Source organism: Notechis scutatus, chromosome 3 (genome assembly GCF_049901735.1).
Source record: "Notechis scutatus isolate UNSWTSFEM ecotype Mainland chromosome 3, rNotScu1.2, whole genome shotgun sequence".
NCBI classification, from domain to species: Eukaryota; Metazoa; Chordata; class Lepidosauria; order Squamata; family Elapidae; genus Notechis; species Notechis scutatus.
Window position 1 is genome coordinate 73,834,095 of NC_142011.1, and position 27,400 is coordinate 73,861,494.

The 27,400-nt window shown below is 38.9% G+C and overlaps 2 protein-coding genes across 3 annotated transcripts in view; one reads left to right on the top strand and one right to left on the bottom strand.

Annotated features, from left to right (window-relative positions):
- The window catches only part of LOC113419771 (serine/threonine-protein kinase TNNI3K), a 263,727-nt gene extending 257,161 nt beyond the window's left edge, over positions 1-6,566 (top strand). For both annotated transcript variants that reach the window (XM_087960477.1, XM_026679341.2), the window contains 2 exons: positions 2,033-2,112; positions 4,510-6,566. In XM_087960477.1, the coding sequence (XP_087816603.1) occupies positions 2,033-2,112; positions 4,510-4,586 (157 nt within the window). In that variant the 3' untranslated portion in view covers positions 4,587-6,566. The remainder of the gene's footprint in view (positions 1-2,032; positions 2,113-4,509) is intronic.
- A 9,364-nt stretch (positions 6,567-15,930) lies between these two features.
- The window catches only part of ERICH3 (glutamate rich 3), a 71,604-nt gene continuing 60,134 nt past the window's right edge, over positions 15,931-27,400 (bottom strand). Inside the window, 3 exon segments of the mRNA XM_087960478.1 lie at positions 15,931-16,399; positions 18,655-24,312; positions 24,314-25,001. Coding sequence (XP_087816604.1) covers positions 18,678-24,312; positions 24,314-25,001 — 6,323 coding nt within the window. The 3' untranslated portion in view covers positions 15,931-16,399; positions 18,655-18,677.

Genomic DNA, 27,400 nt, shown 5'->3' on the forward strand with positions numbered 1-27,400 from the left:
TTTCTGAAGCTATGTCTTATCTTCTCCTTTGATCAACATCCTAAGTTGATGGTTCCAAATAATGTTATCAAATAATATCTCTCTGCCAAGAAAAACTCTCTGAAAGTTGTGGATGGTGTGTTGGTAGAATCTGAGGCAATGTCAACTCTGTGAGAGTTATTTTGAATAATATTCGTGATTCTGAGTTTTGCATTTGACCTTGACACTCATTAGATTCTATTGCCTGGACACACTTTTGTAACTAAACATTAGTTTTAATTTAGGTAAATGTGAAGTTGGATTAGTGACATAGACAAAGTATGGCTTCTCTAATAGCAAGAAAGAATAAATGGAATGAATTAAGTAAATAAATGAACAAACCATTTCAATTCAGTAGAGACCTGGCAACACAAATGACATGAATTCATTCTTCTACTACCCACAGAGTAGAGGTGTAGGACGTGCAGTATATGGATGGGCTTCAATTTATGAGTCATATTCCATTGCATGCATATTTGGTTTGAGAATAATAAAGATTGATATTGAAACAGTGTGGCTAATCTGGACAATGGTGCTATTAAGAAGAATTACTTGTTTCAGAATAGTCTTTGCTTTGAAATGGTTGAATATTTATTAGCAAATATTATTAACTGGTTTTAATATTATGCTAGTTTCATGTATTATTTGCATATTCAAGTATTAAAAGTGATTTAGCCTATATTTCATTCTAAAATACCAGATGGTAAACAAACCAAAAAATGTAAATTCAAATATGCTCAATATAATAAACGTTTGCAGTCTCTTTTGCAATGCAGCAAATAGTTTTTAACATTCTCAAGAACATTTACCAAAAGTTTTCAAATATTTCCACAGGTTCCACAGAATTTTTATAAGCAACAAGTTTAGGCTTGGCATCCGAGTCTAATTAAATATAGTATGAGAGTAAACAATTATTAATCCTTTATTTCTCAGCATTGGCATTATTATCAGGAAAGCGAGAGCTGGGTGGATGGACAGATAAATAAACAATATGTAAAAGACAAATTGTATAGAGACAAATGGATGGAAATATTAACATCCAAGGCAACACAAACTGAGTTGCAAAGTAAAGAGCAATATGAATCTTATAAAAATAGCTTTACATGCTGTAAAGGTTCCTACATATAGCTATGATTTATTTATTATTAAGTCTCTTCTCTTTCAACGGGACTTATTTCCAGAAAGATATCTTAGAATAAACATTTATTTATCTAATAGTGTGAATCTAGCCACTGAAGTTATGAAATTCTTACCTGCCATCAGTTTGAAATTATCGTGATCAAAATCACCGGAGATGATGCATTGCTGGAAATAATCTTGAATTTGTTCTTTCAGTCACAACTTCACCAAAGGTTCTTTGAAGACACCAATCTTTGAAATTACTTCAAATAATTCCTTACTTTGGGATAGCACAGATGTGTCCTACCTGGCTATTAATGTGCAGTTGGGCGGCTTCCTTTTTCATTCAGAGGGAATACTTGATAATGTCAGTTGCCCATCAACTGAGAGCAGCTGGCAGAGGCTGGCTCTATCTGATCATTTCCAAGAAATAAAGGAATGTATTTACAGTGAATAATATTGGGATTTGCTTCAAAAGGGTAATGCTCTGTTTAGCAAAGAAATTAGCATGCACAAACCTGATAGTACAGATGTAAATAAAATATTTATAGTGTGCTGGACCTATCACCTCAGATTGCTAATAGCACTGAAAGTAGTCCAGACATTGGGGCAAAGCTCAAGATTAGAAACAAGCTATTCCAGAAATGTTTCTCTGCATAATGTTTCTCTCCTCCTCCTCCTCTCCTCCTCCTCCTCCTCCTCCTCCTCCTCCTCCTCCTCCTCCTCCTCCTCCTCCTCCTCCTCCTCCTCCTCCTCCTCCTATTATTCCAGTGCAGATCTTGCATTGAAAAAGGCATTTCCATATTTTGAATCAGATTACTTTATTTTTAACTCATACTGTAGCAAGCTCTAAAAGGTACTCTTGTTTACCAATTCTCTTTTCTACAATTTACAGCGCTGGTCAGCACTCTTCTCAAGGCCTTTCTTTGGAAGAGATAAGAAGAAATTTTCAATGCCCACCTATTGACCAAAATGGTAAAATACAAGTCCTCTTCAATAATAATAAACTGTATTAATGGACTGGTGATACTTTCTTTGAAATGCAATTGATCCTCCAAATTTATAGTACCCAGAAATAAGAAATCAGCAACCTTGGTAATAGGAGATAACATTAGCACTTACACTTATATACAGTTTGATAGTGCTTTGCAGCCTTCTCTAAGCAGTTTACAGAGTCAGCATATTGTCTCCAACAATCCGGGTCCTCCTTTTACCAACCTTGAAAGGATGAGAGGCTGATCAACCTTGAGCCAGTGGGAATCGAACTCCTGGCAGTGAGCTGAATTAGCCTGTAATACTGCATTCTAACCACTGTGCTACCATGGCTCAGTTATTATTATTACCTTTATTGTCAGAGGACAACATTTGTACAATGAGATTGGCTGAGTCTCCCTTCATGCACCCTCCATAACACAACTCACAGTGAGGGCAAGTCCCCAACCCAGTTCTAATCTTATTACACTATGTGATCTTGTTACACAACGTGCCAGCCCTACAAGTCTGTCATATTATGTTGACATGAAGTTATTTTCCATTCAGAAGTCAGGCAGCCCATGGGTAGAAACTATTCTTCAGCCTGTCGGTGGGGCTGGCTACGCTTCTATATCTCCTACCTGATGGAAAGAAGGGAGATATAGGATGGTAGGAGTGGTAAGTGCTGACCGGGATGTGAGTCATCCTAGTTGCTGCTCTTTGGGCTGTGCAAGACCTTCAAGGGGCTTAATTTTAATTAAAGTCAAACTTCATTTGGTGCCTGAATTGGTTTCTGTGAAATGATTGATAAATGACACTGTTGCTAAGGGAACCCTGTGACAGAGAGAGGGGGGCTGGGCTGCAAAGACCACTGGTTACTGCCATCTCATTCAACTAAAGTTCTTTCCTACAATGTCCTGTGCCTTGACTGTTTTTTCTTCTTCTTTTTCTCCTCTTTGCAAACCAGAGAGATTCCTTTAATAAGCGATCTCCTCCTGACCTCCTTTTCTCTGCAGTGTAGTACTTACCTTTAAAAAGAGGCTAACTGCAAGCTCAGCTCTGTGACCTTAATTAGTTCATTAGAACCTTCTGGCCAGCAGGCAGCTGCTGCCTGCAACTGACCAGACCTTGATCAGTTTCAACTGAAGACTTTTGTTATGCTAAATAAAGTACTTTTTCAGTCATAATTGTGAAAGGTCACTGTCTGAGGCAGTTGCTAAACAAGTAGGCCTGGACACCTTTGAGGTCGCTTTGCGGACTGATGTCCAGCACTTACTAGAGGCTTGACACAACACTGCTAGTTGTCAAAGGTGCCATCTAACTAGCTCCAAAGTAAGGCACCGTCCTCGTGAATTAAACGAATGATTTTTTTTCCCTGGTATTAAGGTTCGGCAAGAAAGAAATACAGCACTTATAATAATTAACCACCACATTTTCTCAAAATTTTCCTTGAAAATGGAGCTTATGGCAGACTTACTCGATGGTCTTTGCATGCTGGCTGGGTCCATATGCAAAAAAAAAAAAAAAAAATACACTCCCACCTGTATTTTAGATAAAGAAGCCAGAAGAAATGGAGTTGCCTGTCTCAGCACTTCATTTGGATGCAGTGAGAGAAATAGCTTACTTTGTCAAATCAACAAGAATTGGGATCTTGCCTTCTGCATTTAGAGAGGGGTTTTTTTGTTAATTTTTTTTTTTGGTTTTGTTTAGTTACTGGGCTTCTCACACACACACACACACACACACACACACACACAATCTTGTTTGTTATAAGTGGTCTTCACCCATGATGGTCTTAGTTCAGAGATTTGGTGACTAGGCTGAACTGTCATATATTCCACAAAAGGAATAATTGAAGCAATGACATTTAACCTATGGCCCAGATGATAAATATTCTAATAAGCAAACAGATACTTATAGTATAAGATATTGCAACAGTAATAATTCAGGATTAAGGACATAATTATTTCTGACAGACAGCTTATTGTTGACCAGTGAATCTCCCATTCAAGGTCAAGATATGTATATTTTAAAAAATCAAACAGAAGTGTGAGAGGGGATTAACATTTCCCACGTTCCCATCACCCGTCATCTTAAATGGCTAACGTGATTGTGAATATGAAGGGCATCCCATCTGCTTGTCAGATCCCATCTCTGTCATCTTCCTGTAAAGAAATGTGGGTTTGAATGGGGTAACTTCAGGTCATAAAAGATGCAGCCGAAGCAGATTTTTTTTCATTTGGCAGCAAATCTGTGCATTGCTGCTCCCAGGGAAGCCTTCTGTGCTAGCTTTCTGTATACAGAGGCTTGATGAACCTAGGAAGAAGAGAGACAAGGTGCGGTAGCTAGGCTGAATAGCATTTGCAATGAGCACCTGAGCTTCTGTTTTGTTTTCCACAGGTTATGTGTCGGATCCCATGAGCACGCTGCGATTTCCTTCCTGCAGCAACAGTGGCGGCTTTGAAGACAGTGGCTGACAGCAGGAGCCATCTACCTGCGGCGAGAATCTCCACCAATTGGCAGCAACAATTCTTCGTCTGTCACCACTGTTCCCAGGCATCATACATTACAGCAAAGAGCCTTATGCTAGCTTGTTTATTTACTGTTAGCTAATCCTTCCCCTATAAATTACTCCTTCGCCATTTTTTCCCCTCCTATTCCAATAATTTAAAGAAGGTGAGGAAACATAAATCAGCTAAGTTGCAGAATTTAGGAGAGGGGGCTGTTCACCCAGGAATGTACTGTATCTGTGGTACCAGTAAAAGTAATTAGTGTCCAATATATATTTTCTCTAGTAAGCACGAAGAAAGGAGGGGAAAATAATTGTTACACTGTGGGAAATTGCAATCTTAGGACTCCCCACAGTGGAAAAATTACACTTCTTTTCTTTCAGGGTAGTAGAGAAATTTATTGCTCCACATTTCCTGTAGGATTGCTCATCTTCCTTTTCACCTAGGCATCCTTCAATCTCATCCATCACCTGACACCCCCAGTATCTCTTCCAAACCTCTAGATCAGTGTTTCTCAACCTCAAAATTTTTTAGAGTGTGGACTTCAACTCCCAGAATTCTGGGAATTGAAGTCCACAAGTCTTAAAAGTTGTTGAGATTGGAAAACAAACATTGCTGTTGGCCATCACTTGCCCTTCTAATTTAATGTTCTTTATATCTTCTCTGGGGTTTGCTTAATCTATGCTGAAGAACCCAATAAATCAGCCAGAATTTCTTTTTTAGAAAAGGTAATTTGTTACAAACACTCTGAATTAAAACTGCAATGCAATGCGGCTTAATGTGGCACTGTGCAAAATTCTGTTTAGTGTGGTGTGGATAGTTTATTCGTCTATTTTAATGTTTTCTTGAATGATTACTAGAGTTTGTAGACTTGTAGAGGAATGCAGTTCAGAGTACCGGATCTTTATAGCTTTTCTTGAATGTTGTCCAATCATTTTGTCCCAAGGCTGCAGTAAGAAGTAGTCAGTTTTGAAATCAGTTTCTTCAACAAGCTGGTCAATTCCTAAAGCTGCCCACATATAAAACCTTAGTGTAGTTCAGAAGACAATAAGCAAAGCATTTGATGCCATTTGGGAATTTTAATTACCCTTCTCATAAGCAGATCCACACATTTTAGAAGCTAATCGATCTTTCTAAATTTTGTAGTTGACATTACTGGCCTCTCACATGAATAGAAGAAGATATGAAGAGGAAAATGTGTAAAACCACCAGAAATTCATTCTGATGAAAAACGTCTACCTGTGTATGTGCATATTTGGCTGTAGGAGTGATGTTCACCTTACTAGTGAAAAGGGCAGCCATGATGAAATGAAATGACCCATGTTACCAAGGTTACTATTTTTTTTTTAAAAAAAGCTACATGTAGTCCTCATTTAGTGACCACAATTGGGAGGTGTAACTTGGTTGTTAAGCAAAGCCATCACGAAGTGAAACCACAACTATGCTTATGATCTTACTTCAGCTTTCCTTTGCTTTATAGACCCGCAAAGGTTGTAAATGCAAGAACTGATCGCAATTATCACCACAGTAAGTGTGGTGGCCATTATACAAGGCAGTTGATAAATGAGATTTCCCTGTATTTATGTATTTTAATCAAATGCAAACTGCCTTCACCCACAGCCTAGCAGAGGAGTAATCAGATTTGAGGTAATTTGGGGACAGAAGATTTTACAATACAGAATGACACAAGCATGACTGTGCATGTAGACCTCTTTAGAATACAATTACACAAAAGCAGGAAAGCCTAGAAGCTCAGGGCTGTCCAGCTGACACAAATACTGCTCCACAGTGTCACCTAGTGCCTCCTAAGGGGAAAACCATGTTCAGAAATATTTTTGCTGTTCCAGGTGACATGCTTAAACATATGCGTGCAAGCACAGATGTGACAAGGCTATGACCCAGGGGATTGTTGGCTTTGCAAATAAACAAGCTAAACATAAAAAAGCACTTTTGTTTCCTCCAGGTTTTGTGTGCTGTGGAAACAGATATAGATATAAATGTTTAGATTCAGAAATCAAACAATTCATATCACTGTTTTATAAGCAAGACAAACTGCAGGCTAGCAGTTAAACTCTTGAGCTGTAGCAAAGGCTTCAGTGTCTCAGAATCCAGAGGTTAATACAATGCAAAGTATTAAAATGTGTTCATAGTCAGCCTTGAAAAATATGCTAAGCTGGAAATTTCTGATCCATCATCCACTCAGTGAACAGTTTACATGCTCCGTTGAAATGAAAAGTATAACGAAAACCATGAAATCCTCAAGACGAAAGCTTATTGTGACAACAATATATGTTGTGAATCATAAACCACTTGGCCAGATGTGCTTCATTTTGTACTGAGAATGATCTGAAACAGAACATTCAGTACAGGGGATGTTATTATCTGTTCATATGACCAGAGCCTTCAGAACATAGATGCAAGTCAACAAGGCCACAAATCAGTGCCCCAAAAATATTCCTCATCTCTTCATAAGCTGAGTAATGGCTTAGAGCTGAAATGTAATATTATGGATCACATCAGAGCTCAGTCAATGAGGAGACAGTGTCAGTGACGCCACCAGAAGTTATCTGTGGACTCCTTGTATTAATATAGTTACCTCTGATAACCAGAAAAGTAGAAAGATTTCCTACCTTTGTTAAACAGAATATGAATGTGAGGTTGTGTTATGTCATAGGACTGTTTGGATGAAAACGACAATGGATGCCAGTTTCTAACTGTTATTCCACCCTTTTCTTCCCGCAACACTTTATTCTTAAAATTATACCTAGTGCATACAAAAAAGCAGGCTGAGATCTGTAAAAATGTGTGTCATAATCAAACTTTTCTGCTGTTTTGCTGTAGCAGAGCAATATAACTACTACTCCAGAAACTATATTTCTTTTGGAAAGGAAAGGAAAGGAAACTCTTTGTTTAAAAAAAAAGTTGGTTTTGTTTTTATTGCAAGTTCATCCTTCTCGTATTCTCCCTTTCTCCGAGCTTCTTTTTGCCTGTTGAGCATCACCGAGCACAAGAAGCACAATTAAGACACCTCTGCATGTGATGCAGAAAGCTGAACTCTGATCTTTCCTGTTTCGCCATAATGAGCAAATTTCTGCAGAGGGGAGCAAGGGAGCAGCTATGAATTCATTGACAGCTTGCAGGTCAGGGAGAAACATCTGAGATGCCAAAATAATGGTGAGGAAAGAACATCAGTGGAAAACAAAGTGAGGGTGTATAGGGAGTAATGGCAACTCCCTAGAGTATGGGTGAGAAATCTGATCTTCTATTTCACAGGGGGAAAATGAGGAGAGTCCATCAAAATAAGAGAGTTTTCTACATACATTTTAAGCAGAGAAGGTCTGACCAAAAGATGATAAGGATGGATTGAAGCTGACTGGACCAGCACTTAAATCTGATTTTGACATTAGCTATGAGAAACTGTTCTCCAGGCTAGTCAGGGCACTTAGTTGACATTGTTCTGCCTTCAAACACCTGCTCCCTTCTCATCTCAGCTGTCTACAAGCAGCCTTCATGGTCACCTAATGGTAGAATCTGCTACTGATCAAATTTGGTGCAAATCAGTATGTGAATGCAACATACCAATGAAAAGGGGCTAACAGAGTATCAGGGCCAGTGCCCTACAAGCATCTCCATCATAAGGTTTATTGCTGGAAGAAATGCACCAGAAGAAAAAGGCTTATTTCCTTATTAAAGAGGGAAATACATCTTATTAAAGTCCTTTTCTCTTTTCTGTTTATATATCAACTCCCTTCCACAACAAACTGCATCAGGCACCAACATTTCTGGCTAGATGTTGAATGTAACAGGGAGTTGCAATGCTCCATGCTATAGTTCTCCCCAACAGAATTTCCTAGTGATTGCTACTGTTAAAAATATAGATTACCTCTGAGTGAAAAAAGATACTAATTGCAGCCCAGTTTATATTTGCTTGAGTAAATTCATATTTTTCATAACTTGCTTAGTTATGAAACTGACTCAGTTATTCAGGACATAAAGTCATTGCAACAGGGTTCACTTTTTCAATTGGTGTCTATCAACTAGCAAAGGTGTAGGGGGGAGAGAGAGAAAGGAAGGAGGGAGGGAGGGAAAAGAGAGAGAAAGAAAAAGAAAGAAAGAAAGAAAGAAAGAAAGAAAGAAAGAAAGAAAGAAAGAAAGAAAGAAAGAAAGAAAGAAGGAAGGAAGGAAGGAAGGAAGGAAGGAAGGAAGGAAGGAAGGAAGGAAGGAAGGAAGGAAGGAAGGAAGGAAGGAAGGAAGGAAGGAAGGAAGAGAAAAAGATCCAAATCTCTACAATGCATCTCCATTAACAGGTCCACTCAAGTGTAAGAAATTAATGAGGACTAGAAATAGAACAAGGGCAGCAGCAAGAGGAAAAAGCTATTTTAATTGCCTGATCCAGTGCCAGCATATGACCCTTCACATTCACAGGGGAATTTTGTTTCATTTGCTGATTCTAGATAGTTGTTATGATAGACTCTCATAGTTTGAAATGCAAAGCATTTGACAAAGCCAACTGGTTGGATTCAAGCAAAGCAAACACATTGTTTTACTGGTAATTAATATAATTGGCTATTAGAGGAAAACACTGCCTCAGTTAATTGGTCTCTATAGAAGGAATATCAGGTCTTCCAGGGAAAACAGGCTGCTCAGAAATGCTGAGTTATTAATTCAAATGGATTTTTTTTTTTAAAAAAATGTAAAATCTACCCTAGCAGAGTGTCCCCATGTTGTTGCTGAGGTCAAATTAGACTTGTTGCTTTCCTAGAATTAAAGTATATTTGAAATACATGGAGAGAGAGGGAGGGAGGGAGGAGAGAGAGGAGAGGGAGGGAGAGGGAGAGGGAGAGGGAGAGAGAGAGAGAGAGAGAGAGAGAGAGAGAGAGGGAGAGAGAGAGAATAACCTCACTAAAGTATTTTCAAGTTAATTTAGTTACCAGTGCTGTAGCATCATTACTAATTGCTGGCAACCTTGAAAGTCAAAGCTGTGGTTTATTATACATAATTAAAAAAAAACAATCAAGAGAAGACAGAATATTCACTCAAGCCACTACTCTCTACATATGTTTCAGATCAATTTGGGGGGGAAAGACTTTGAAATTTGACAACTGGTTAAACTATCTTAACAACTATGCACCACGCATGAGCAATTTTATCAAGTCCTAGTGGTCTTCCAGAGAGTTTATTTATTTGTTAAATTTTTGTGCCACCCATCTCATTGATACAGTGTCTTACAATATGATAAAAAGTTTTTAAAAAGTCCTATAAGACAATTAAAATTAGAGGAATTAAATAGAAACGTGTTGTCCCTTTTTTGATTTAAAAACATCAATAACATGTAAATGCTATCTGAATGTATGAACTCTATAACTGAGAAATTCTTAATTTAATTACTTTCAGATTTAAAATGCATTTAGCCACTCATCCATGGGCTTGGGGGGGGGACCAATCATTTTTGATGTTAATCATCTGTAATATCTGCCAGTTCTGTGCCTTGTAGTACAAATGTAGTTCCAAAGTTGATTTGATTAACAATGATATTTTTTTTACTACAACAAAATTATGGAGTTTCTAAAGACTCAAGACTTTTTCGTCAAGAACAGCACATCATGGTCTAGTACAGGGGGGTCAAACTCAAGGCCCGCAGGCTACATTCGGCCCACAATATGGTCGGATCTGGCCCGCGGGGCCGTCCTAGTCTATCCAGTGTGAAGAGGAAAGATTGGGCCAACATTGCTTTGGTCCAGTCTACCCAATTCAAAGAAGAAAGATCAGACCAGTGAAGCTTCAGCCCAGTCTATCCAGTGCGAAGGGGAAACATGCCAGCAAGTTATGGGGAGTGATGTCAAACTGGCCATGCCCATCCAGTTGGCCACACCCACCCAGTTGGCCAAGCCTACCCAGTTGGCCACACCCATCCAGTCAGCCACACCCGCTGGCCCCGATGCAGCTCCAATGAAATTGAGTTTGACACTCCTGGTCTAGTATATTTATTATTGCAGAGGATTGGGTGCATCATAGTCCACTCCCAATTAGGACTACTGTATGGACTCTGTTTACTTGTATCCTTTATCTCAGGTTGGAATCCAAATACAGAGTGTTGGACCTGAGGAAGTGGACCGCGTCCTTGGGCTGTTACTGTAATATTTGTTCATTAGATCTTTGTCCCACCTGGTTGCTAAAATTCTCCAAAAGGGGGACTTACAGATGAGTCCAGATATTAATTAATACATCACTGCAGGAGGGGATATCCCCAGGACCATTTTAGGAATACTTGTTCTGTCCCCTGCATAAGAAACCTTCACTGGATCCATCTGCCTGGACAATTTCCATCCAGTTTCAGGGGACATGGAAGAAGAGTGGTTCTGTCACAGTTTCAGAGGGTCCTGGATGAAACAGATTATCTGGACCCTCTTCGCTCAGGTTTTACACCTGGTTATGGGACAGAGATGGCATTGGTTGCACTTGTGTATGCTGTATTTGGCAGGAACAGGATTGAAGTAATGCATTCATCCTCGCTCTTTTTGACCTCTCAGCAGCTTTAAAGCCATTTATGGCATGGGTTGAGGTGTCTGAGGAACCATCTCACCCCAATGGGATTAACCTGTCACACTCAGCAGAAAGGGTCTATTTCGAATCCCATAGGCAAAGAATTTCAGCTGGTGGGGTCCAAGAGAAGAGCCTTTTCTGATGTGATTAACTGGGTAAAAATCCCCATCCTCAAGGGGTCCATCATCTTTTAGCCTTTCTATTCATTTTTTTTTCTAATTTTAATTATTTTCTTTTTTAAACTTGTAAGTATATTACAAGTAAATATCTAGAGTCACTGAATCAGTGAGATGGGTAGCACAGAAATGCAATAAATAAAAAAATAAAATAAATGTATAAATAATTGTATGGCATACTATATACACATATTCATCTGTATATAAATTTACAGTATAAAGACTTTCCTCCCATAAAAAATATAGAAACAAAGATATTACCTTGAAAAGTGGAGAAAAACAGTAAGAGCTATATATTATGTTGGGTACACAAATTGTGTGTACATGCTTCAATTTGTCTTCCACAAAGAGAATTCTACCTTGAAAAGAAAATATTGCATAAAACATGACAGAGAACACACATTATCTGAAATGCCACTATGATTATAATATTGAAATCTAATACAAACTAAGCTCAAAGGAAGAAAATAGACAGAAGTAAAAAATAAAGGAAAAAGGTGAAAAAAGAAGAAAAATAAGAATAAAGAAAAAGAAATTTATAAAAGTGACTTGGAATCTTTATTTCAACAAGTATAAACCAATTTAGAAATTCTTCACCCTCTCTAAAATTACATTTATCTCTTAATCCTATAGCCCATTTATCTGTAAATAAATCCATAAAGCAGCATCTTTGCAGTCCTGGTCTCTCATAAAGTTCATAAAGGGTTGCTAGAAGTAATAATACATCTTATTTTACCCTTGATCAAATATACCAACTTTATATTCCTTTATTTCTAATAGTTCTAATTTTTAGTTTATTCAAATATTGTTGTAAGATTGGATTTCTCTTTATTTCTTCAGTTTCATTACACAGTCTTCTTAACAAGCCTCTTTTGTAAATCCAAAACCATTTTCTATTATAGATCTAGGGAAACATCCTTTTCTATATTATTACCTTGGCCTGTGAGGTATAAATCTACTGCTGGTATCATCTCTCTTTTGTCTAACTTTTATCTAACTTTTGTTCCACATCTTATTTTTCTTCAATAATATATTTTAAACATAGCCCATCCATGAAGCAAACATCACTACTCACATTGTTGATATTACGGGTACTATTTTCTGATTCCATTCTCTTTTAGTATTTTTATTGTCATTACATTTTGCACAGAACTGCATATCTTTCTTTACCTAAAATCTTTAGTCTTTCTTAGGGTCCAGTTTTTCAAATCATACAATTCTTTATCTACACCTTGTAAAAACTTAAATGAAATTGATTTCCCATGAAAAGCTGTTTGTCCTTTGTAATTAATTCCATAATCTTATTCTAAAAGTTTCATTATTTCAATTTTATCCAGACCTTTAGTCTACATATTGCTTTATCAGAACAAAATATTTACCTGTTTATTTCAGATTCTTTAAATTATCATAATTAAAAAAGCAGTAGGCTCTGCTTTTGTGGAGTCGTCTTCAGTTCACCCTGTTCCCACTTATGCAAAATCACTATTTTAAGTGAAAAAGGTAAGATAATTTTCTGAGCATTTTATGTCTGCTAAGATGATCTGGAGATCCCCAAATGTCAAAAAATGAAAATGAATTTGGGTACTAATGCTGGATCAAGAAAGGTATGTCATGCATGCTTAAGTTTAACAATGGCGTAGTTCTGCAAGGAAAATTATCTTTAGAAAAATTCTTTGACACACATATAACAAGCATACAGGAACTATTTTTTTCCGTTACATCTGTACTCATCATAGCACAATATATGGATTAGAGCTCTCACTATGAAGTGAGAATGAACCTTGCACCATCCATTAGAATTTTCATAAATCAAATCTGATCCCATCATTTGAGTCAATGACAAGTCAGCCTTAAATCTCAAACTGTGTGTAATCTCTCTAACCTTAAACATTTGTCCACAATAGTTGAAGACTGGATTGCTGCAATCAAATGAATCATTTTAGAGCATAAAAATAAACATTATCACTTTGTAGTAACTCAAACCAATGTCCTGTTAATCAAAACTCTGGATGAGCAAGCAAAACAAAATCTCATTGCAGATTTTCATGAAATTCAGTACCTTTTGTTATTTAGTGTATGTGTGTATGTGTTACTATACTGTAGAGTCACTCGACAGTGAAGTGGGCATCATATAAATGTAGTAAGTAAATAAATCAATAAAATATGTCACTTTGGGGTCTTTAGCTGCCTAATCCTGTTTTTTTTAGCATGGCTAACAGGAATTTTGCTCAGTGCTGCCATAGTATAAAATCCTTATATAAAATCTATAATAAGGCAATGGGAACCAATTCCCTAAACATGAGATGAAACAGTATTAAACGAACGCTTTTGTTCTCAAATATTAATATGTGCTGCTTTGGCAACTGTAAGTTGGCAAGTTTTCAGAATAAATGCTCCAGACAGATGGTTAAAGGATACATGGCTTAATACTGTGCCTATTCACTCAGAAGCAAATCCATCAGATTTGGTAAGACTTATGCTGCAATACAATGTGTTCGGGAGTATGCCGAATAGCAGCAGACTGCTATTTTTATCAACAGAATAATCTCCTTCTAGGTGTGTATTAATATCACTGTATGTAATAACAAAGGTTTCCTTAAATCCCTACTCCAGTTTCTCTGTTATTTTACAAACATATCAAAAGGAATTTAGACAAAAATTAATAGAACTGTGCAGCTAGAAGCCAAATACCTGCTGAAACTCTGATACTCATATAACTCATTTGCTGTTTTTTCTACTTAAATTGGCTGGATTGAGATGCTACGTTAATACTACCCCTGATTTAATCAAGCTTTATTGACTATATCATAAATGACTGAGTTCATACAACTTACTAAAGCCATAAACCAGAGTTTACAAACCCACAGTAAGATTCATGCATTACCTTAAGCCCAAATCAAGCAAACTAGTGTGATTTAGAACAATCTATGACTTAATGCCATTATAGCCGCAGTTGTCCTGGCAACGATGCCAAAATGGCAAAATGTGTCATGATACCAATCTAAAAGCTCTGCCCTTTTGGATTTGTGTCCCAGTATCACAGGTAATTACATAAAGAATTTAGTTTGCATTGTGATGTAAAGTTTCTGTCATTCTCCCCACCCTACCCAGATATTTATAATGATGAAAAAGAAAGAAAAAAAATATTTCTAAACAAATAGCATGTTTTCTGAGATGAAGGCTATAGGCTTAGAAAGAATAAATTTAAGAGCTTTAACCAGAATAGTTTTTGTGTTGAAAGAACAGCTGCCAATACATTAAACTTGCAGGTTTCATAATAGCCAATGGGAAAATTACAAGAAAACTTTGAGACACATGTAGAATGCTGAAACAGTCTGGCTTTGATGGATTTGGTAACCTTATTGATTTGGTATTCTGGCATCACTCTTTCTCCTCAGCTTTTCAGTTTAAAATGTAAGGATCGGTCAGAGATCTTTTTCTCATACTCTTCTTTTTTTGTGTGAATTTCTTTGTGAGCAGATGTAAGTGGAATTTCTGCACAATAACATAAAGCTTTGTTGAATCTAGAATCTATCATATATAAGTACTTTTCAAGGCAGCTATGCTGATAAATGATATAACCTGTCTAGACAATGTCTGGATTCCTGGGAACCATGGCATAAAACGCAGTGCAAAACGAGAGATTTTCAGTCCCCATACCTTCTGTTCAAGCATGTCCCAGTCTGAATCCAAGCCCATGACAAAAGGCAGTGGAAAGATATAAAATGTTATATGACAGAATTATCCTTGTTTCTTCCTACAGCAGCACACAACATACAGCATACAGCAGCAATCCGATTATTAGGTAGTCCTTGACTTATTACTGGTTGCCTAGCGACCATTTGAAGTTCTGATGGACCTATTAGGGCAGGGCTGTCAAACTCGGGGCCCACAGTCCAGATGCATCGTGCACTGCCCATGCCCACACCCAGTTTAGCGAAGGGGGAAAAGTCACAATATATCACATGACACTGTGACGACGCAAGTTTGACCCCCTGTACTAGGGCTAGGTGCTTATGACCCAGATTCAAAGTTTGGATGGTCACCTCCCAGTCATGTGATCACATTTTCGGCAGTTGGCAACTGGGATCATTTACGGCCATTTGCAGCATCCCAAAGTTCATGGCACCACACTTTATGATGGTTTTCCAAACACCAACATTTATTTCTGGTTTGGGGGGGAAAACAGGTAATAGAGAATTATATGTTTGCTTAATGACTGTAAGGTTCACTTAATGAACACTGCAAAAAAAAGTCATAAAATCAGATCAGTCACATAACCGACCTGCTTTACAACCATTATGAGTTACAACCATTAAGGGCAGGCTCCATTACAGTTGCAACTCAAGGATTACCTATATTGGTCTTTACAAATGATTCAGCTCCCCTTTTAGCTATCAATCAATTTGGCTCAATCTTCTACATTATGTACAGAATTAAATTCAACCAATAACAATCTTTGTCACTCTGTATGACTTTTTGGAGAATGTGAGTGAACTTTAAGCACTTCCCTTGCTTATGCTAAATTTAAAAAGAAGGTCTAAAATACAAAGGGAAGAAGGCAGGCAATAAAATGCATACAAATGTTCAAATCTGTTTGCAGGTGTTTTATTGTTCTACATAAAGACTTCAAGTGACCCTTACTGTGCAGCAGAATTAGCTGGTTGATTTTGGGAAAGTTCCCATTACATAATATTTCTGTTTTGTTTTTAAAAGAAATGTGCGGCAGCTGTTATACAGGCCTCATCATTATTGTTTTCAGAATTATAAAGGAATGCTATTAATGAAATAGGCTAGATAAGATTTCATTTGTCTGGAGCAGTCCTGGTGCATAGTGGCAGATGTGTGTGAAGAAATCAAAGAGGGCAGTTACCCCAGGTGGCACCGATCTAGAATGATTTCCTTGAAAAAAGTTATTAAATGATCATGGTAATCAGAACAACAATGGAAAGATGGATGACAAGCATCAAAAGAATATAAGAAGATGCTTGAATAAGTCTGTGTTTCCACCAAGTCTTGAGGCAGCAATGATGAGATGTGAAGTTCCAACCGCAAAGCATTCTGGGAAAACAAACAAATACACTATTAGTTTACAGGATACAGAGCAGTGTATCTCAACCTTGGCAACTTTAAGCTGTGTGGACTCCAACTTGCAGAATTCCTCAGCAAAGTTGCCTGAAGAATTCTGGGAGTTGAAATCCACACAGTTTAAAGTTGCCACAATTGAGAAACACTTGTACAGGAGATAATTATTTGGAAATTTAAAAGAGACAAGTACAGCCCCAACATTTTAAAAAATAGCTGTGGGTTCTTAAAGCAATAAAAATGATTTATTTTAATAGAGCCCATTAAAGAGGGACATATTCTTTCTCAATTTTAGTGGAGGACAGGGCTGTTTTTAAACCTAAGAACGGTTCACATGCAAACAATAATTAGCATACTATTTACCATTCAATATTTAGTTTCTGATTAGCATATCTTGTGCTTCAGAATTTGAAGTTAGGGAACTCTAGCACTTTTAGAAGCAAAATACCTAAGCCTTTCTTCTCTACTTTTGTATCAGGAAGGAGAGATCTATGCTAATGATGTAACATTGCAATGGCTTCCCTGGCTTTCAGTTGTTTCATATGCAGGGTACCTACTCACTTTTTCCAAGGAACAATAAGAAGTGGCAAGTGGCCTTTATTGGCAACGGGGCAAGCAAAAAGTGTAACTCTGGCCTCAGTCTCGGGTTAATGTATATGGCCGGCAGCAGAGGGTGAGATTACAACTAGAAAATACTATAATGTGGTATATTTGGTATCCCATTAACTGGACTGCTTTTGAAGGACTGAGATTTAATGATAAACCAGACGGGTGGTGGGGAAATGCAAAGGTTCTACATCTGGAGCACACCAGGTTGAAGAAAATACTTATGAGTTCAATTTTAAGTTGAGGGTTTAGATAAAGTGTTAATGGGGCCAGAAGGATGTATTAAAGTGCCCTATTGATCAGCAGACCAAACTGCCAGTGTCAGGGAAATTGCACATAAGTGGCTAAGAATGACAAGGAAATAACTGGGGACAACTTTAGCATTTGGGAAAAAGTATCTTCCCCTCCCTCTCTCTTCTTCACCAGCTAGGAATGATTTAAGCAAGGATTGAATATGAAACTGAGGAGGAGGAAGAGGAAATCCAAGGTCTATCAGCTAGTATTGTATATCTATGGACAAAGAGGTGAATTCCTCTGGGTGATTGATTGGGTAGTAATGAAATGCTTTTTGAAATGCTTAAACTGTAGGTTGAGCTTTATTTTGAAATAAGCTCAAGTAGTACCGAACTAGGTAGATTATTAATTATCTTCTGCAGCAAAGGAAGCCAAACCCAGATCAGCAGTCTTCACCCAAAACCTTCTCACCACTTGGGACACACCTAGTATGCAACCTATTGCTAAGTCAGATAACTGAACTAGCTGTGCAGAGGAAAAACCCAACTTTAATTAAACACCAAATCTATAGCTCAAATAACGGTAAGCATTACTACAGTGGAATACAGACGTAAACCTTATCCCATAAGCTGCTATAAACTCATCAGGAAACGTGGTTTCAAGGTGCTAAATCAATTAGTAAATAACTTGTTTAAATAACTCTAATCTACAATCATTTTTTTCCCAAAGAAGAAATGTTCTTGGCTGGGTTTATATATAAATGTACACTATACCCCACAGTTGACAGACCACAGTGGAGAGCTTCAGATAATATGCCAAATGAAAACTGCACCATATTATGGGCCAGTGTGAAGCAGGCCTTAATGCATTTAATTAATCCGTGACACACTGGGACCAGAGCTGAGACAGTAGACATGATTTGACAAATATATAATAATTTAAAAATTCCCTTCTCACCCCTTTGAGTTGTTTGTATTTTCCTCAATCTGGGGTCCTCTATCAGAAGCTTGAGTACAGTACCTTAACTGTTCTTAGCATTACACTCTTCGGGCAGAGATCTCTGATGTTGTCCACGGAATCTGATGGAGCCACTCACCCAGCTTAAGAATCGCAGCTCCAAGTGCTCTTACTACCACTATGAGACCACTTTGGTCTTTATTTTCCACATCCTCTTTGTTTCTCCTTCAGGTCCTGATACTTCTCTAACATCTCATACTCCTTCTTCCTGATGTTGCTGTCACTTAATACCACTACATCTATCACCACTGGTCTGATATGCAGTGTATTAGAACCCTCAAACTCCCAGACTTCTAGTAGAGGATCTGAAATTGAAGAAGTCATATACCACTCATAGAAGTGAAAAGGGAATTTATATATCAGCACATGCTCACCTTCAGTCTAGGTGTCTGCCTTCTCAATCAGATCCAGTAGGATCTTGGTGACACTCTCTTTCATACTCCTGGGAGCTCCAAAGAATGGTATTTGTCATTGTGATTGTTTCATCTGTAGTCTCCTCCAATCCCATTTCACAGTTTATATTTCCATCTTTTTCATCTGAAGGGGTTTCTTCTGAAGGCTCCCCTGTTCCTTCTTCCGAAGTCTCCCTTGTTTCTTCTTCCGAAGGCTCCCTTGTTCCTTCTTCTGAAGGCTCCCCTGTTCCTTCTTCTGAAGGCTCTCCTGTTTCTTCTTCTGAATGCTCCCCAATTCCTTCTCCCTCACTGTTACTGCTCTCAATGGTCTCCCTTTCTTCATTTACTACAATAGCAAAAAAATCTTCACTTGTAGCACACTCCTGAGGTGATTCCTCTTCTGCTGATCTTTCCATCAGAGGTTCTTCTTTATCTTTATCTTTTTCATTGATCTGTGATACTTCTGTTATCAGCTGCTGTATCCCTATTAAGAGAGCTTCTTCTACATCTGCAAGTGTTATCATCCCTTCTCTCATCTCTTCTCCTGTGTCTGATTCATCCTGTTCCTTCTCTTCTTCAGGAGCTATGACTTCCTCCTGTACTTCCATGTAAAGAAATGTTTCCCTTGTTTCAGCTTTGTCAGATACTCCAGTTTGGAGACCAGGTTCTTTTTTCATCTCCTGCTTTTTCATATCTCCTCCAATAAATGTTTCTTTTTGTGGGGCTGATTCAGAAGTATGTTTTATTTCTGCTATAATTTCTTCTCTCCTGGTGACTAACCCTTGATCTCCAAAGGTGGTTTCATTCAGAGCTCCTATAACCACAGAAAGCACTTCTCCCTTTGCTTCTGAATCTTCTGTTTCCTGGCGTTTTGGTACAACTTTAACTTCTGCCTCCTCTTCAAACGCTTCCTCAGTCTCTGGCTTTACAGCTTTTGCCTTCTGTTCCAAGGCTACCTTGCCTTCTGCCTTCTTTTTAAGTGTCCCCTCAGCTTCTGCCTCTTCTGCTTCTAAGTCCTTTCCAGCTATTATTTCAGACTCTGCTTCCATACTTTCTCCTTTCCTCTTAAGTATCATCTCCGCTTCTGCTTCTTCAGCACCTAACTCCTCTTTAGGCACCACCTTAGCTTTGGCCAATCCAGTTTCTGCCTCCCTTTTAAGCGTCCCCTCAGTTTCTGCCTCTTTGACGTCTAATTCCTCTTTAGGTATCACATCAGCCTCTTCCTCTATAATTACTGCCTTTGGTTTAAGTGTTTTCTCTATTGCTTTTTCTTTAAATGGCAACTCAGCTTCTGCTTCTTCAAATTCTAATTCCCCTTTAGATATCACCTCAGCCTCTCCAGTATCTGGCTTCCATTTCAAGGCGACCTTGCCTTCTGTCCCCTTTTTAAGTATCCCCTCAGATTCTGCCATTTTGACTTCTAATTCCCTTTCAGCTATCTTATGAGATTCTGCCTCTATAGTTTTTGCTTTTCCCTTAACTGTCAACTCAGCTTCTGCTTCTGCAACATCTAACCACCCTTCAGTTAATATCTTGTCTGGTTGTCCAGTTTCTGCCTCTTTTTTAAGTATCATTTCAGCTTCTGCTTCTTCAGCATATAACTCCTCTTTAGGTGCCATTTTAGCTTTGACCTGTCTAGTTTCTGCTTTCCATGCAACTGTCAACTCAGCTTCAGCTGCTTCAGCATCTAACTCTCCTTTAGGTCCCACCTTAGCTTTAATCTGTCCAGTCTCTGCTTTCCATGAAATTGTCACCTCAGCTTCTGCTTCTTCAGCATGTAACTTCCCTCTAGGTACCATCTTAGCTTTAATCAGTCCAGTTTCGGCCTCTCTTTCAAGTGTCACCTCAGCTTCTGCTTCTTCAGCATATAAGTCTCCTTTAGGTATCACCTTAGCTTTGACACGTCCAGTTTCTGCTTCACTTTTAAACGTCACCTCAGCTTCTGCTTGTACAGCATATAACTCCCCTTCAGGTACCACCTTAGCTTTCACACGTCCAGTTTCTGCCTCTCTTTCAAGTGCCATCTCAGGTTCTGCTTCTTCAGCATATAACTCCCCTTCTAGTCCCACCTTAACTTTTACACGTCCAGGCTCTGCTTCTCTTTCAAGTGCCATCTCAGCTTCTGCTTCTTCAAGATACAACCCTCCTTTAGGTCCCACCTTAGCTTTGACAAGTCCAGGCTCTACTTCTCTTTTAAGTGCCATACCAGCTTCTTCTTCTTCTTCTGCTTCAGGATATAACTCCCCTTGAGGTCCCACCCTAGCTTTGACAAGTCCACGCTCTGCTTCTCTTTTACGTGCCATCTCAGCTTCTTCTTCTTCAGGATATAACTCCTCTTTAGGTCCCACCCTAGCTTTGACAAGTCCAGGCTCTGCTTCTCCTTTAAATGCCATCTCAGCTTCTTCTTCTTCAGCATATAACTCCCCTTCTGGTCCCACTTTAGCTTTGATAAGTCCAGGCTCTGCTTCTCTTTCAAGTGCCATCTCAGCTTCTGCTTCTTCAAGATACAACCCTCCTTTAGGTCCCACCTTAGCTTTGACATGTCCAGGCTCTGCTTCTCTTTCAAGTGCCATCTCAGCTTCTGCTTCTTCAAGATACAACCCTCCTTTAGGTCCCACCTTAGCTTTGACATGTCCAGGCTCTGCTTCTCTTTCAAGTGCCATCTCAGCTTCTGCTTCTTCAAGATACAACCCTCCTTTAGGTCCCACCTTAGCTTTGACATGTCCAGGCTCTGCTTCTCTTTCAAGTGCCATCTCAGCTTCTGCTTCTTCAAGATACAACCCTCCTTTAGGTCCCACCTTAGCTTTGACATGTCCAGGCTCTGCTTCTCTTTCAAGTGCCATCTCAGCTTCTTCGTCTTCAGGATATAACTCCCCTTTAGGTTCCACTTTAGCTTTGACAAGTCCAGGCTCTGCTTCTCTTTCAAGTGTGATCTCAGCTTCTTCGTCTTCAGGATATAACTCCCCTTTAGGTTCCACTTTAGCTTTGACAAGTCCAGGCTCTGCTTCTTTTTCAAGTGTGATCTCAGCTTCTTCGTCTTCAGGATATAACCATCCTTTAGGTCCCATCTTATCTTTCACACGTCCAGTTTCTGCCTCTCTTTCAAGTGCCATCTCAGGTTCTGCTTCTTCAGCATATAACTCCCCTTCTGGTCCCACCTTAACTTTGACACCTCCAGGCTCTGCTCCTCTTTCAAGTGCCATCTCAGCTTCTGCTTCTTCAGGATATAACCCTCCTTTAGGTCCCATCTTATCTTTGACATGCCCAGGCTCTGCTTCTCCTTTACGTGCCATCTCAGCTTCTGCTTCTTCAGGATATAACCCTCCTTTAGGTCCCACCTTAGCTTTGACACGTCCAGGCTCTGCTTCTCCTTTACGTGCCATCTCAGCTTCTGCTTCTTCAGGATATAACCCTCCTTTAGGTACCAACTTAACTTTGACGCGTTCAGTTTCTGCCTCTCTTTCAAGTATCATCTCAGCTTCTGCTTCTTCAGGATATAAGTCCCCTTTAAGTCCCACCTTAACTTTGACACGTCCAGTTTCTGCCTCTCTTTCAAGTATCATCTCAGCTTCTTCTTCTGCAGCATATAACTCCCCTTTAGGTCTCACTTTAGCTTTGATAAGTCCAGGCTCTGCTTCTCTTTTACGTGCCATCTCAGCTTCTTCTTCTTCAGGATATAACTCCCCTTTAGGTCCCACCTTAGCTTTGACACGTCCAGGCTCTGCTTCTCCTTTATGTGCCATCTCAGCTTCTGCTTCTTCAGGATATAACCCTCCTTTAGGTACCAACTTAACTTTGACATGTTCAGTTTCTGCCTCTCTTTCAAGTATCATCTCAGCTTCTGCTTCTTCAGGATATAATTCCCCTTTATGTCCCACCTTAACTTTGACACGTCCAGTTTCTGCCTCTCTTTCAAGTATCATCTCAGCTTCTTCTTCTACAGCATATAACTCCCCTTTAGGTCTCACTTTAGCTTTGATAAGTCCAGGCTCTGCTTCTCTTTCAAGTGCCATCTCAGCTTCTTCGTCTTCTTCAGGATATAACTCCCCTTTAGGTTCCACCTTAGCTTTGACACGTCCAGGTTCTGCTTCTCTTTCAAGTGCCATCTCAGCTTCTTCTTCTTCAGCATATAACTCCCCTTTAGGTTCCACCCTAGCTTTGACACGTCCAGGTTCTGCTTCTCTTTCAAGTGCCATCTCAGCGTCTTCTTCTTCTTCAGCATATAACTCCCCTTTAGGTTCCACCTTAGCTTTGACACGTCCAGGTTCTGCTTCTCTTTCAAATGCCATCTCAGCTTCTTCTTCAGCATATAACCCTCCTTTAGGTCCCACCTTAGCTTTGACACGTCCAGGCTCTGCTTCTTCTTTACGTGCCATCTCAGCTTCTGCTTCTTCAGGATATAACCCTCCTTTATGTCCCACCTTAACTTTGACACGTCCAGTTTCTGCCTCTCTTTCAAGTATCATCTCAGCTTCTGCTTCTTCAGGATATAATTCCCCTTTAGGTCCCACTTTAGCTTTGACACGTCCAGTTTCTTCCTCCTCTTTAAGTGTTATGTCAGCTTTTGCTTCTTCAGCATCTAACCTGTCTTTGGGTAGCAATGTAGCTTTAGTGTGTCTTCTTTCTGCCTCCCCTTTAAGTGTCATGTCAGCTTCTGCCTCTGTGACTTCTAACTGCCCCTCACGTCCCACATCAACTTTAGCCTCTCCAGTTGCTGTCTCCCTTTTAAGTGCCATGTCTCCTTCTGATTCCCATGGATATTCCATTTTCTTTCCTACCTCTCCTTTTTCTACTTTCCCTTTAGTTTTAACTTCTGTCTCAACTATTTCTGCCTCTCCTTTAAGTGCCATCTCAGTGCCTCCCTCTTCAATTTCTGCCTTTCTTCTCAGTGCTTTCTGTTCTTCCTCAATCATTTTCTGTCTTGGAGACAATCCTTTTATTTCTCCTTCTGCCTCTTCAACCCACATCTTTCCTTTTGCCTTTTCCTTCTCCGCTAATTCTTCCATCAATCCTGCCATAGATTCTAAGTCAGGTTCAATATAAAGCCCTTCTTTCTCCAAGTCCAGTTTCTCTTCTGGAGCTGCCATTTTGGACTTTAGCCTCTCTTCTTTTCCTCTTTCTTCAACTCCTCTTTCTACAGGTTGTACTATAGCCTTTTCTCCTTGGGCTGTTTGTTCAAATGCTAAAATATCTTTTGCTCTTTCTTGTCTGTCTTTCTCTCTTTCAGAATATGGTTTGCCTGCTAACTTGTCCTCCTCAGTTATTTCAATTTCATGGTCGAGGAAGGCCTCACCCACCAAAGGCTTTATTTTCTTGAAGGTTAAATCTTCTGTAGATATGGCTTTCATCCCAGTAACATCTGGATATTCTTGGTATAAATCTTCATCCCATCTGGATGAAATGTCTTGGACTGTTTCTGCCATCTCAGATGGAACCTCTCTTCCACCAGTGTTTGCCTTTTCTGCAGCAGCTGCTGTTTCATCTTCATCCTTCATTTTTAATTGTGGTGGTCTAAGTCCTGCTTCCATAGGGGAAATAGGCCTCAATTCATATTTTCCCTCTTCATCTTCCCTCAAAAATGCCTCATCCTTTCTTTCCTTTTCCATTATGCCAGCTTTTCTTTCGGCCTCTGCTTTATGGTTTTTTTTCTTGAAAAGTGACCTTCTCTTTGGGTTCAGCTTCTTCCACCTTTTCTGGTACCTCTCCCATACGGATCTTTTCTGCAAATGTTGCCTCCCAATCTTTAGCTGTCTTATATTCTCCTTTCATCTTTTCTTTTGCTTCAAGCATGTCTCTGTCCACTGCCTTAATTCCTTCTAATTCTCTTGTCTTTAAAGCTTTTGGTGCCTCAGTCACTTCTACGTCTTCTTTTCCCTCAGCGATTTGCCGTCGCACCTGTTCTCTCTTTGCTGCTCTTAACTCCTCACTAACTTGAGCGCCTTCAGCTTCCTCCTCTTCTGATCTGGATCCCCCTAGAAATCTTTCTCTGTCTCTTGCCATTTCTTCTGCTTTTGCCATGCTCTCAATTTTTCCATCCTTGGGGGTTATTTCTTTTTCTAAACTGGCCAGTTCTGATTCTATGGATTCTCTTTCCCATTCTCTTTTTCTTGTCACAAGTTCAGGTTTTAGTGCCTGGTCTCCTCTAAGACTTGGTCTTTGGTGGGCTAGCAGCTCTTCTGTTAGAGCTGCTTCTTTGGGATCTTTACCAAGCTCCTCTTTCTCAAGTATTCCTTCCTTGCGCGTCATCTCTCGCTCCCTTATCAATTGCTCTGCAGCCTTTTGCGATTCACTTCTTCTTGAGCGTTTTGCCAAGGAAACTCCATCTGGCGCTATTAAAATAAGCAGAGTATGAGTTGTAATTGTGACAATTTTATCAGTGTAGCATTTTTTAAAAAAATACATTGACGTGCATTTCACCTGCCCTTGTTGGCCCATCCATTTTGAATGGATAGCCATCGGTGGCTTTGCTTCTTGGAATAACCTGAGAGCAACTGATTTGTGAAGGATGGTACAATATAATGGCAAACTGGACAAGTTAATTTTCTGGTCCCACATTATTCTACATTAGTTGAGAGAGAAGAGTGTTCTAGAAACCTCCCGGCAGCCAGTTATTTTACCCAACGGCCGAGCAGGAGAGCTCTGATTACTTCTTCTGTTGTTAGGTGACGGAATAAGCTGTTGGTGTCTTTTAAAATGCAGCATGATCTCGAGCCTCTGCTCGGATTGCTGTTATCACCTCAGCAGTTGGCTTAGATCTCCGACTGCCAGCTGATTGTTAAAAAAAAAGGCGTTGGAGACTTTTTTTGATGAATTTTTGGAGCGCTATGATTGTGGGCAGCCAGAGGCTGCAATCTGACCAGAGTTCTTGAAGTTTTGATATTCAATTTCTGCTCTAAGTATCCAGACAAGGAAAGATTGCCTTTCTCAAATGAAGGCTGAGCAAAAACTAGGGACACTAAGGAGAAGCCTCAAGGAGGAATGTCCTCAGAAATCAGCTCAGCCTATCGAACAAGAGACAGACGCACCTCCCATGCCTGGATGCTCTGAACAGCTCATCTGGAGAAACTTGCTCTTGTATGGTTCATTATTATTCTACCTTACAAACTGCCTGGTATTCCTCCTACGCTACTAATTTTGCTGCTTCTTTTTCACAAAAACATTCCCAGCAAAGCCTTCTTTTTCCTCTGCAAACTAACTATTATAAAGTATTGAAGAGTGGCCATACCACTGAAGTTGAACTACAAAAATGATAAATCAATTAGAAGTTCTCCAGGTCAGAAAAGATTCAGAAAAAGAAAACAGTTCCAGAAAATTAATATTATAGGAATACAAAAATTCTGCCCCCAAGATGGTGGTAGGTGATCTTTTTTCTCTTGCAGACAAATAGCTGATTATGCAGCCACAGCTCTCCCTAGATTTGAACGGGAGCATTAGGAATGACCCAGGCTGACCCTAAAACGATTGTGTATCTTTGAAAAAGATGACCACAATTCTCGGTAGGAGCAACTGGAAGGAAGGAAAAAATTCCTTCCTCTTCTTCTTCTTCTTTTTTTTTTTTTTTTGGAGTTTTCATTTTAATTTTCTGAAAAAATAAATAGATATAAAGAAAAAAGGAATATAAAGGTTTTGAAATGCATTAAATCAAACATTAAAGGTCAATGTACACACACATACACACAAAATGATATATCTTGAAAACAAGTGTGGCCCTACATTAAAATAACTGAGAATTTATTCTCAAATCAAATGCTTTGGACACATTACATTCTAGACTCTACAAAATAAGTTTGCTCCTAGTTGCTTAAATGAAATTATTGCCCACCTCAAGGCTTTGTGTCTATACAAATACAAGCATAAGGGAGAAAATGAATGGATTGAATATCTGACATCATTTCCAAATATCATAATGTTTCCAAAAACTTTCTTTCTAAAAATTGCAATGTTCTATATTTCCTGGTCCTATCATAAAACAATTCCTAGCTTTTTAGAAAATGATATCTGTATAAATGCACATTTAGGTTCATATGAATGTGACTTTTCATGTAAGTAAAACAAGTGAATTAAAAATGCTGATTAGTAGGAAGTGAGAAATAGCTACATGGGACCAAGAAGAGTGTGTCTGCAGGGGATTAAAAATTTAAGATGCGGAAGCTGCAAACAAAGTCCTGCCCTTGTGTGTTTGTTGTATGATCCTTTTTATGGTTGCTCCTCTCTTGATTTTTTAACCACTATGTGTAAATGTCCCTGACCTAGAAGCCTTATAACTGCTTTCTAGAAATATAAGCAGAACAAAGTGTTAAGCCTATTTGAGAATAATGAACCCTAATTGATTTGGGATTTACTTTTCCCATTGGTTTCAGTGAGAATTATGTGCAACAGGTAATACAGGACTACATATAAACATAATGTTCAATGGATTTTCATAGTATTTGATTTTTGGATGATTGCCTAATTCTGTTTACACTAGAGTCTTTTTACTTTCATTGGAAATACTGTACAAACTCTCAATGTAGTCACTATTATGTTCAATAAATTACATTCTAAGCCTTTAAAGGTTAAAGAAAATATTACAATAAAATATATATAAGATAGATTATTATAGACCTCTCTGACCTGTATGCTTGCATAATTTAAGTACTTGGCACTAAAAACTGTTGAAATTGAAGTGCTAATAGCATCCATCTAGACTTTTATACTGTATGTGACTTTCAATGAACAATCCAATCAA